The sequence below is a fragment of the Patella vulgata genome, chromosome 1 (assembly GCF_932274485.2).
Source record: "Patella vulgata chromosome 1, xgPatVulg1.2, whole genome shotgun sequence".
In the NCBI taxonomy this organism is placed as follows: domain Eukaryota; kingdom Metazoa; phylum Mollusca; class Gastropoda; family Patellidae; genus Patella; species Patella vulgata.
In genome coordinates this window covers 36,817,894-36,830,323 of record NC_065879.2, presented here as the reverse complement: position 1 = coordinate 36,830,323, position 12,430 = coordinate 36,817,894, and the positions used below count along the sequence as shown (strand labels likewise).

At 35.3% G+C, this 12,430-nt stretch overlaps 1 protein-coding gene across 4 annotated transcripts; it reads left to right on the top strand.

Annotated features, from left to right (window-relative positions):
* Positions 1 to 1,042: 1,042 nt before the first annotated feature.
* LOC126832109 (nucleoside hydrolase) lies at positions 1,043 to 12,183 on the top strand. 4 transcript variants are annotated; one of them, XM_050562808.1, is made up of 6 exons: positions 1,043 to 1,106; positions 5,197 to 5,397; positions 5,899 to 6,076; positions 7,044 to 7,160; positions 7,633 to 7,769; positions 11,782 to 12,183. In XM_050562808.1, the coding sequence occupies exons 1-6, from the start codon at positions 1,065 to 1,067 to the stop codon at positions 12,112 to 12,114; spliced, it is 1,008 nt and encodes a 335-aa protein (XP_050418765.1). In that variant the 5' UTR covers positions 1,043 to 1,064; the 3' UTR covers positions 12,115 to 12,183. The 4 variants fall into 4 exon arrangements, with proteins under 4 accessions (XP_050418765.1, XP_050418756.1, XP_050418774.1 ...); XM_050562799.1 differs by lacking the exon at positions 11,782 to 12,183 and adding an exon at positions 8,471 to 8,820; XM_050562817.1 differs by lacking the exons at positions 1,043 to 1,106; positions 11,782 to 12,183 and adding exons at positions 1,366 to 1,511; positions 8,471 to 8,820.
* Positions 12,184 to 12,430: the final 247 nt, after the last annotated feature.

Below are 12,430 nucleotides of genomic sequence, written 5' to 3'. Positions count from 1 at the left end.
TTATGTGGACACAAGTGGGATTTGTTACCACACCAACATTTTTAGGGGGTGGGCTTACATGTTTCACTATAGTTCCTTACAGTTACCTTCAATGCAACACATTTGCAGCTTGTCTTCCTGTATACCGGCCAAGGTTTCTAGAAATAAATGCCTTTCATCTCAGACTTTCCCAGAAATAGGGAAATATTAGCATTTTGAGGCATCCAAAGTGTCAAAAATGGACCATTTTGTAGAAAAAGGTAAAAGAAAGTCAATTTTTGAAAAATATTCCAATATTTTGAATATTTTTGATGTGACTTGTTTGAAACTCTTTAAATATTTTCGCAAAACTCACATTTCGACAAAATTAAGAAAGAATCTTCAATTCTAGAACAAAAGGCCCATGGACCTGAGCTGCAATCCGGTATACAAAACAGTACATAACTTTAAAGTGTCACCATTTCTGCAGTAATTATATTTTTTTGATTCTGTATTATAATAATGTTGAAAAAAAAAATGTGAAGCTATAAAGAAAAGAATTTTGATGATATTTGAACTTATAAAACCATATAGGAGGCAGACCACCATTAAATTTCATCATCTCTGTACCCCACTAATTGTACATGTAGTTCGTCTATTTATAGCAATTCTCTCTCTCTTTTCTCCCCTTTTGCATGCCCATTTTTGTTGATTTTTTGGTCTAGAATGGACGAAGAGGGTTTGAATTAACATTTTCTGCCAGGTTTTGGTAAATATTCATGTTTTTGAGGCGGAAGGATAAGAGGATTATCATGTTAGCTACGGCGATATGTACGGCAACTAGTTACATGTTTTTAGTATGCTTCTTCAAGTTTGTGTATCTCAAAATTTTGGTGGTCAACCTCATACAAATTTTATTGCAAAGACATGACCATTTGTTCCTCTGTCTGTAGTGAAAAGCATTCAGCCCAATGAAAATTTGGGGAAAAGTTGGAGGTGGGCAAAGAGGCCAGAATTAACATTGAAGTCAATGGGGAAATTAATGGTGGTCTGCCACCATTTTGGTATACACGAGTTATGTCCCTTCCATACGCCGCAAAACATGCATGAATTGTTGGATTTTAACACAAGTAGACTGTGATTTTAAAGTAATTATGACATATTTAGCTATAGGAATGGTAGTATATTAAAAACGATATACATGAATGTGATATTATGTGGAAATAATGGTGGTTTTGGGCAGATTTGTGTATTACACGAGCTATGTCCCTTGGTAACTGGTTACGACTTCCAAAAAACTTGCTTGGAAATCGCATTTTGAGGGGTATTTTGACACTAAAAAGCTGCGATTTTAAATTAAAAATGACAATTCGGCATAAAGAACGGTATATTATCAAATATCAATACAAATTATTGTGATATGAAATGAAATAGTGGTGGATTTGGGTAGATTTGGGTGGTTTTGGGTATATCGTGCTATCCCGGGTGAAAGGCCATTTAGTAGACCCCGGACCATTTCGGTTGTAACGGTTTTGTTGTGTGTAAGTTTTATGGTGAGTAGGTAACAAGTTGAATCATTTTGCTATGAAGTATGCCTACGGATACCTTGTATCAATCAAATGGAAACCAACATTCTGTAATTACGAAATACGTAGAAGACCATTCAGGTCAATCAGATGAAAAAAATGTTTTCTCATTAGGCTATCTTGTTATTATGAAATACGTAGTCAAATAATAATCCAAAAAGGGATTCTGATTATCTCATATCCTAATTACGACATAATTATCTTGAAAAGTTACCATAACATAACCCTTATTTAAATAGTAACTAAATATAGGCCATATTGTATCCTCTGCGTTCTAAAAAGTGTATTAAAGTTTAAAGTATGACAAGACATTAGCTAGTAGTAATTAATGTGTCATGACGAATTCAATATCATCCACGGTCTTCGACATTGAAAACAAGAATTATTTGTCAATTTAAATCATCATTGATGCTTGTGATCTTATCGGGGAAAAGATTGGCTTAATCTGATCTATATATATATTTGTGACTGTCGTTTGTCTGTCTGTCTGTCTGTTCAGGGTTGGCGGCTACACTAGGTCTGCCCCGAGTCTGAAATTTGGGGTATAGGGGTAGCTCGGACCGGGGAGTAACATAGGCCAGGTGGCGTTAGTCTACCACTTCCGGTTTCGAAGTTATGACCCCCGAGCGAAGCCGGTCTGTTCGGGGTTGGCGGCTACACTAGGTCTGCCCCGAGTCTGAAATTTGGGGTATTTGTAGCTCGGACCGGGGAGTAACATAGGCCAGGTGGCGTTAGTCTACCACTTCCGGATTCGGAGTTATGACCCCCCGAGCAAAACGGTCTGTTCAGGGTTGGCGGCTACACAAGGTCTGCCCTGAGTCTGAAATTTGGAGTATAGGGGTAGCTTGGACCGGGGAGTAACATAGGCCAGGTGGCGTTAGTCTACCACTTCCGGTTTCGGAGTTATGACCCTGAGCGAATCCGGTCTGTTCGGGGTTGGCCGCTACACTAGGTCCCAGTTGGTGGTGGTCCAAGGCAACATTATTTGATGCCATCCTTCGTCCGGTGTTGCTTCTATTGCTGTCTCAACATGGCGTCCGTCGACAGATGGTTTTCCAGCATGACAACGCCCGACCCCACACTGCAAGGTTGACAAGAGACTTTCTGAACAATCATCATGTCCGTGTTATGGATTGGCCCGCTATGTCTCCCGACAATGAACCAGATCTTTGGGATGAACTTGGACGATGGGTTCGAACTCAAGCCGTGCCACCACGAACTGTTGCTGAGTTGGCACAGGCACTCCAAAATCATTGGCAAACAATTTCCAACGAAATGGCTACAGAAGTTTGAATTTGCATGTGAAATATTAAATGTAACGGAGGACAGCAAGATTGAATTCTTTTCTTCATTCATGACAAACAGCATCAGTGTGGTTTCAATTATTTTAAAGAATTGGAAACTGCCTTTAAAGACGTATATGGTCATGAAGTTATTGTTGATTATAGACGAGAACTATGTAAAAGGAAACAGCAGTGCAGAGAAACAGTAGCAGAATATATTCATGAAATGAAGAAACTGTGACTGCATGGATTCGCCATTACCTGATAAGGTTCCGATGAATGTAACCCGGGCAGGAATGTTACCACAGCTACAAGATCAAATGGGAAGGACATGCAGAAAAAACATGCAAGAATTAGAAAAACTGGCCCATTTTGTTGAAATATATTTGGTAATATCTGATTGGATGGATCAGATGCTCATGGACGAAAACAGAACTACAAAACCTACTGATTTAGAGGCGTCAACAAGTTTAACCAGTGGCCATACTGATGAAAACAATGAAATTGGTAACATGTTGTTGAAGCTGCTACAGGATGATGATGATGTCAATATAGAACCAGATGAAGTGCCTGACTATGATATTAGTGTAGTAAATGAAAAGAGAAATGAACAAACAGTCAAAGAAAAAAGCAAAAACAGAGAAAAACAGTGTCACGAAATTCTGATTAATTAATTAACCAACGCCATGCCAGCAATAGTACTGACAGTAACAGTGGTGCATTACATAATGGAGAATAGCCATATTAAAAAAGGCATTACAGGTACAGGTATTGAAGTCAGCAACCAAGGGATTATAGATTTAAAATCAAGTGAAAACATTGAAAACGTGAAAAAATTACAAGTTGTATGTTGAAGATATCAACAAAACTCCAAAGATTGTCTGACAAGGTCTCCACCTACTTATGAATATTTGGAGAACAAAGTTTTACAGGTTATTCAACGAAACACGAAAGTTAGATGAAGAAACCGCATGGAAAATCAGACTAAGAGCAAATTTTGCAAAGTGAAAAATCGAACAAAGGGAAACCATCCGATTTCTAACCCATGCACAGGGTTAACAAATTCACATTAAGGTATTTCATAAACCTGTGATTGACTTTAAAATGTCAGAATTAAGCAGAATAGATAAATTGGATAAATTAAGATTAATTGTACATGTTAGATGCATAATTTAGATTCAACTGAAAAGAGTATTGGCCTTGAAAGAAAATGGAATACGGGCTGCTCACCTTTAATTTGATTTCTGATGACCATTTTTACTAGCCTGAGCAACTATATAAAATGGATCTTAATAAAATTATTTAATATTATCTCTCATCAATGTGAGTGAAATGTTTATATATGAGTAGATATCATAGCAAGGGTCATACAAGTATTACCAATGTGTTTCGGGGCAATTCTTAGTTTAAATACACACCCAGGTGATACATATCATGTAATATTTCATAGTCATACATATAGACGAGCTAGGATTGGGGGTATATATAGCTCATTACTGGAGAAGTATTCTGGAGAAGGTGGTCACTGTGCATTAAAAGCCCCAAGTCGAAATCCGTTTCAATATTCCTTTATATACAAGATCATAATGTTTTAAGCCTATCTCATCTGATCTCCCTGTGTGTGTGTGTGTGTCCTTCTGTCTGTGTAGCGGTCTTTTAAAGAAACTAATTTGCATACAATCATTTCAACAAATCAGATTAAAGATAAAATTAGGGATAAAAATATATTGTAACAAATCAAATGAAAGAAGTTAAATTAATATATTAATTTCATTGGGTAAAAGTTCAGCTCTAGTGGGAAGGTGACCATATATGACCAAGTAGAATTAGAACATAGTTAAATTGCGGTGCTAGCCATTACAGATTAGCCTGAAGCCTAATCAAAGTCAACTCTGTAATTATATTAGAGAGACATTGTTTCATAAATTATTATCTTTTGTCCAGTTAGTCCATTAATGTATTAAAAGGATTCTAAAGAAACAAAGCTAAAGGTATAAAAGTCCAGAAAATTGTATATTGAGAAGAAGGCGGTAGTTGATCAAAGGCAGGCAAGAGGACATACTGAAGAGCAGGTCTCTGATAAGTTATTTCTTAGATACTCTTCCTTATTAAATTACCATGCTTGTGGGTCCTTAGTGTATATGCACATATATATATATTGTTCAGTTATTGTTTGTTCAATCTTACACCCCCTACTAGATTGAACATACAAGCCATCGGTTGGACTTATAATAACAGGTCCATAAACCCTGGAGGATGGTACCTTCTATAAACATTTTCAAACTTTATTTTATTCCATAGAAATAGATATTGATGTTATTCTGTACATAGCATCATGTAATTAATTCTGCTTGCATTTATTTTTAAAGGAAAGAAAGATGTCTTCAGAGGAGAAACAACTATTTGTTATAGATACAGATGCTGGATTAGATGATGCTCAGGCAATTTTAATGGCGTTAGCTGCACCTCATGTTGAAGTTATTGGTATCACTACAGTTTGTGGAAACACCAATGCAAAACAAGTGTCCAAGAATGTTCTCCGACTTTTGAAAGCAGTAAATAAATTAGAGGTAATAAATATCACATGAATTACATAAGCATGTAGTATATGTAGTTCATTAAACAACATGGTATATATATTTATTCCACAGTGTGTTGGTTGAGTGAGTTTGTAAGGTCTCTGTATGCCAAATGATATTCAGATTATACTGATATGAAATTTGTATCAACATCCTACTTTTCTGCACCGACTGGGCTCATGGAAACGATTATTCGCCATGCAGTGTGCTATGAAAGGAATTTGGCATGGACAATGATGCTACAGTTTACTCTTATTTCAATTTCGGCTGTCAAAGTGGTCATAGGACCGTGGTTTTGTCCCATTCAAACGACTTGACACTGTTCCTTGCCATGCTGGTCCTCTGTCCTGCACTACTGACAAGTTGAAACCTGGCCAACATCAGCGCAGAACCCGAGACCTCCTGGAATCGTAAGACAAGGCAGTACCGTACTCACAGAGCTACCAGGGCTCCCAGATATTACTGAAATAATAGCATGTATTTTGTGATTAGATTCCAGTATATACCGGTTCTGAAAGAACAATAATTGGTTGGCAGAAACCAGATGATTGTAATTATCATGGTAATGATGGATTTGGCGATGTACCAGATGATGATCCTCCAGATTATAATTTAATCCAATCAAAACATGGTGTCCAAGCTTTGATAGATCTTAGTAAACAATATCCAGGTATATATTTTATAGATATTTATTAACAGATACTTCACAGGTTTGGTTCAAAATTTTGATAAAGCCACTGATCTTTATTGAGGGGTTTGATTCACTTGCAAACTGCAATATGGTATTGTCAAATTTAAATCTCTAAACCACATTAAAAATGGATCAATTTCGTTTATTATTTACAAAGATATAATGCATTGAAAATTTTCAGGATCCTCTGCAGAAGATGTAAACTTTCTGTATATAAGTGTTGGGTGAATCTTTTGATGCATCTGTTTTTTAATTCAACTGAATCCAAGTTTATCTTGTGTTGTTGATATCGTTCTTTGTTCCTTGTTAATTAATCTTTTTGAGTACATTTTAGTATGGATTAAGCTGTTAAAATTTTATATTGTCCGAAAAATGTGAATAGCAGCTGTATATGATTAATATAAGCATCGAAACTTTGGACAGATATTGGAGAAGGGGTATTGTATTTTGGGATTACAATATTTTAACTAAACTGTTTATGTCCCTACAAAAGGCTGATGTTGATAAACCTGTTTTAACAAAAAAGCAAAAAATTAAACAAAATGTGTGAGAAATTCAAATTCTGCTTAATCTTTAGAGAAATAAATTGTTAGATTCAATACTTTATTTTGAACTAAATCAAATGGGAAGCCATGATCTAGTCGTTCATACAAGACGAGGAAGTTAGGTCCTGTCTACACAATCGCACGCACCTAAAAGTACCTTTGGCATTTGAAATTTTAGGAAAAGAAGACAGAAAAGCTGCTGTCTAACAAAATGTCCCTCATAGCACATTGCGCGACGTTTTCATTACATCAGATGTTGCCAAATTGTAGGACATTAAACCCCACTTCATTTCATAAATCAAAGACGAAAAAACAATAGCGTTATAATGAACTTTGGATTTAATGGCAGTCTGAGGCCTCTTGAACTGAAGTATTGCTTAATTTGATATTTTTTTTTTCAGGGAAATTAACTCTGGTTGCACTTGGTCCTCTAACAAATTTATCACTAGCTATTAGATTAGATCCTACATTTGGTGAAAGATTAAAATCATGTTTTATAATGGGTGGTAATTATAAAGGTAGGTATAATGTACTTTGGTCACATACAAATTGTTTTGGTCTATTGCTCAAACTCCATGTTATAAATATTTTGAAAAACTCAGCAACGTAACGTTTCTTAATTCCACTTCTTTTTAAAAATTCCATTTGAAAATCTGCGCACTCACATCAAGGGAGTCTAAAAACAATATTTAACCACATCCCGATTTGATTTAAGGATTTTCTGATGCAGATACATCACTTCTAAAAAAAAGAAAGAAAATCTATGCACTCAAATCAAGGGAGACTAAAGACAATATTTAACCACATCCAGATTGGATTTAAGGATTTTCTGATGCAGATTCATCACTACTAAAAAAGTACATATACATATATAAAATACATTCTTCTGATAGAAAAAATCTACTTTGTATAGAATATACATTGGTACATGTATATATTATTATATGAACTCAGAAGATATTTATATTTCTTGGTTTATTGTTTTAACAGGTGAAGGAAATATCACTCCAAGTGCAGAGTTCAATTTTTACACAGATCCTGAAGCTGCACATATAGTATTATCAGATCTAGGCTGTCCGATAACATTAGTTTGTTGGGAACTTTGTTTAGAACACTCCTTTCCATGGGTAAGATACAAATCTTTTGTTAATTCATACACAAAGCAAGAATGCAAAAGGTATCTTTGATAATCGTCATTTTGATTTCCAAATTTGTAATTAAATACATAATATTTTACTCCTCATCTGGTATTTAAATGCAGAATCTGATTAAGAGCATTGAATATAACTATTGTTGCAAGTATATAACACACCACCAGTATGGCTTACATACTGTCTGGGATCGAAACCACACCACTTGACTCAGTGACAGACCTTATGATCTAAAGTACACGCATTCCACCAAATTACAGTGTATTTAATCAATTTGGCAATAATGAAATGTCAGGTATTTTGCACAATATTAACCATTTCAAACCTTTCCTGCGTTTCGTAAAATATGTTGTTCTAACTAAATGAACATTACACCTCAGTTAAAAATTTGTTTATTTCTATATAAGACAAAAACCAAATTTGATCAATTTTATGGCTATGCTCAGCTGGAATGGTAAAACTAATCTATGGTTGAGTTTAAACGTGATATCATGAGTAGATATGTAAGATTTGGATAAAATTCCATTCCAAATTTTCTTCTTTATTGGATTTTTCAAAACCATACTTTTTTTTTAAAAACATACTTTTTTTGAAAACATACTTTTCTTTTGAAACCACACTTTTGTAAACTTATTTTAAATTTATCATAAAAAGGCATTTGAACATCTGTATTTCAGACATGGCACAAAGAACTATTCAACCTTGATACTGATACAGCCAAGTTTTTGAAGAACTTGGAAAAGAACACTATAGAGAATTTTTATGAAAAACAAAATTTTGAAAATTACGAATTAGCTGACCAATTAGCAGTGGCAGCAGCCATTAATCCAAAGATTATTTTGAAATCAAGTGAAGTTTATTGTGTAGTAGAAACTAAAGGGACATACACCACAGGTCAAGTGGTCGTTGATTGGAAAAATAAACTAAAAGAAAAACCTAATGTTACGATTTTAACCAGTATTGATAAACTTTGCGTAAAAAACTTGATATTAAATGCCATGAAATTAAAGTAATGTGCACATATAGATTGAAATGAGTTTGTCTTATCATATCTTTTAGGCCATTTTGGGGAGTTAAAATGAGTTTATTTTTCTGTATGTCTGTCCATCACACATTTTATGACACAATAACTCTACTTTGGATTGAGCTTGAATTCAACTTGGTGTGTTGGTGTTTATTACTTAGCCTAAGCATCAAATGTTCACGATCAAACTCAATCAAGGGTTTCAAGTGCCTGGTAGTGAAACTATACACTAAGTTTCGGCACTCTCCATCAGTTAGAATCATAGTTATCTTGTCCCAAAGCATCAACCATAAAATTACTTAGCTCTGCTTAACTTTAGTGGGAAATGTTAATCATTAAACTCAGTCAAGCCATTCACCTAATGAACATCTACATCAAGTTTAAACATTCTACCTCAATTAAAAGCAGAGTTATGTTCCAAAGTCTTGACCAATCAAATTACTTATCGCTACTTAGTCTAAGAAGAAAATGCTAATTATTGAACTTAGTCAAGTATTGATGTAATGAAACTATATACTAAATTTCATCACTCTTACTTAAACATACATTATGCAAGAGCTAAATCTGATTATTGCATGTCTTTATTTAGGTGTTGGATGTCATAGAAATTATAAATTAGATCTTTATTTACACAACAAGCACAAAATCAACTCTGTAGACCCACGGATGGCTTGGATTCGACTTGGATTTAAACAGAATTTCATTGATTGATTAAATTTTTAAATGGCGCCGTAAGCGATGAATTAACCGTTATGTTGACGTCATAGTCATACTCCCGGAAATTTTAGATCGAGGCTAAATGATAGAGTGTATGAAGCAAGGCCGCAGTTGAGCGAGGTCGCGTGTCAGTCAATTTGATTGAAAGTTCGATATATACGGCCTTGATATTATGTTTAGTTGTGGTTATACGCTCTTTTGTCACTTGCGTTTACAGAAAAATTATGCAAATTGATAAACATCGTAGCTAACATCACCCCAGTTGAATTGCAGCCCTATTGGATCACTGTTTCCTATTTGTCTGCTTCGGGAGGCCTACCAGTTACAGTACAAGAGTACACACAGGCTAACAAGAAGTCGGCTATAATTATGCCTCATTGATTTGGTCCATTCCTTTAAAACTTTCGCTTCTTAACTTTATATTAAGTCTTATTTTTAAATTTGTAGTAAAAATAAATGTGATACGAATTGAATTGCAACCCCATCTCAAACCGAATAGGCTAACGGTACCACAGCAATTGAAAACGTTACTGTCAATCAAACGATCGCCCATTCTCGGAGACGGTGAAGAGAGTGTGACTCCTATTTCTGGTCAAAAATTACAATGGTGATAACTTTGTTCAGAATAAATTAATTTGACTGAAATTTTCAATATATTCTACTTTCATCATCTATTTTTGAACTGTTATAGCAAGAATGGCCAACTCTCTATTAAAATCTCCCATAATGTATCTTTAATTAGAGCTAAAGTTATTGTGTCCCAAGGCATCAACCAATCAACCAATCAAATCGGTTACCCTAGGCAGAAAATGCTCATCTGCCAACTCCATCAAGGCATTCACCTAATGAACGCCTACGCCAAGTTTGAACATTCTACCTTAATTAGGAGAGTTATGGTGTTCCAAAGTCTCGTCCAATCAAATTGCTCATCATCACACTACTTAATCTGAGCAGAAAATCCTCATTATTGAACTTAGTTAAGGTATTGATGTAATGAAACTATACACCAAGTTTCATCACTCTCACTTCATTAGAACTAAAATTACCGTGTCCCAAAGCATCAACCAATGAAAATGCTTATCTCTGCTTACCTTAAGCAGAAAATGCTCATCTTCGAACTCAATCAAGGTATTGATCTGATAAACACCTACACCAAGTATGAATATTCTAGCTCAATAAGAAGGAAAGTTATTGTGTTCAAAAAAGTGTGACAGACGGAAAAACAGACAGACGGACGGACATACCTATTTTATAGCTCCCTGCTTTTTCGAAAGGCGAGGGACAAAAACCCATTTTAAAATTTAAACTTTTGTGCATAAGGTGCCTGCTTTACTTTATGCCTAGGGATGTGTACTTTTCATAGTGGAATCTCAACCCCAGATAAGTGGTCCTGATTTTTTCAAGCAAATATTTTTTTTCATCAGGGAGTTGATCTTCCACTATGACATATACATGTTAGTAATGTGAGTGAACATGGCTCTACTTACAAAAAGATTTTGTACTTCAATTCTTAACAAATTTATTTTACAGATATGACATGTTTTATCTACAAGGGGGATCACGTAGCTAAGTGGGTAAGACGCTAGCTCGCTAGCCTGGAGGTCTGGTGTTCGATCCCTGCATTGGCCGAGAAAGTTCATCCAGATTTTCCGGCGTGGTACTCCCTTGTCAGTGATGCAGGACGGAGGGGCTGACAAGGAAAGCTGTCTAGTCGTTCGGATGGGACGAAAAACCGAGGTCCCGTGTACACATTGGCGTGCACGTAAAAGATCCCTTGGCAGTTGGAATTCGATATAAGAGTAGGCCGTAGTGCCGCTGTACGGGCAAAATTTCCCTCATAGCACACTGTATGGCGTATGCCCGTCTTCATTAGCCCAGGTTAGGAGCAGAAAAGTAGGACGTTAAACTCCATTTCATTTTATCTACAATCCTATTTCTTCATATGTTTTTATTTAGCTACTAAACAGCTGCTAAATATTAGACCAGATACATGTATGTTACTATCAAAGAGTTCTAATTAGATTTTTTTAACTGTTGCCATTTTAGATCCACATATCGGTAGAAGCGGTTGTTAACCTCTAGCTAATACTACTACTACTACTAGATTCATAGAAATTCATACACATAATCAGGTTTTGACAATGGTCTGATTCATAGACCTCAATCCGATCAGCCCAATCCTTAAGCTGGATGCACAGACGATATATATTTAAACAATTGTCACAATTTCTTTCTTTGATATTTTAGGAAATTTACCATGAATTGAGGTCATATAAATCGTCCGTTTGCCAATTGATGAAGAAACTAGAAAGTCGGATGATAAAGAAATGTTCTGAAGAAGAATGGCCGACGTATATACCATGTGATGAGCTCTGTATGGCATGTGCAATAGATAACTCTGTGCCTACAAAGTTTATGAAAACCTACAACAGTATCGAATTACATGGATCCCAAACAAGAGGAACAATGATTGTAGACAAATCAAGTATTATGAAAAAGCCTACCAATGCTAAAATTATAACAGACATTGACCAATCAAAATACAAAGACTGGTTAATAAAGGCTATGCATATGAAATAAGAATATTAACTTTTCTTAATAAAGGCTATGCATATATAAGAATATAAACTTTTCTTTAAAAAAACCCAACTGCTTTCCTTTTTTGTTTTGGTATTTAAAATATGGTTCTTCAAAGTTTGCTGGTGGAACACATATTTTTTTCGGATCTGTTATCCCACAGACCAAATAATAGTAAAATAATATGTACCTGATCAGACATAATTGTGTAGCAGAAATATTTTCAGTAAACTGATAGTGAAAACCCCTCAATCAGTCAGGAGGTAGTTGCAATATTGCTAGCCAGATGTGGACAGTTTGGTTGACAAGGTGTACACTG

Excerpts from the sequence above, each read along its gene's own strand:
- LOC126832109 (XM_050562799.1), top strand. The coding sequence starts at position 1,065 with ATGAATTGTTGGATTTTAACACAAGTAGACTGTGATTTTAAA. Across the intron at positions 1,107-5,196 it reads AAGTAGACTGTGATTTTAAA|GAAAGAAAGATGTCTTCAGA; the intron begins GTAATTATGACA and ends TTATTTTTAAAG. Across the intron at positions 7,770-8,470 it reads TAGAACACTCCTTTCCATGG|ACATGGCACAAAGAACTATT; the intron begins GTAAGATACAAA and ends TCTGTATTTCAG.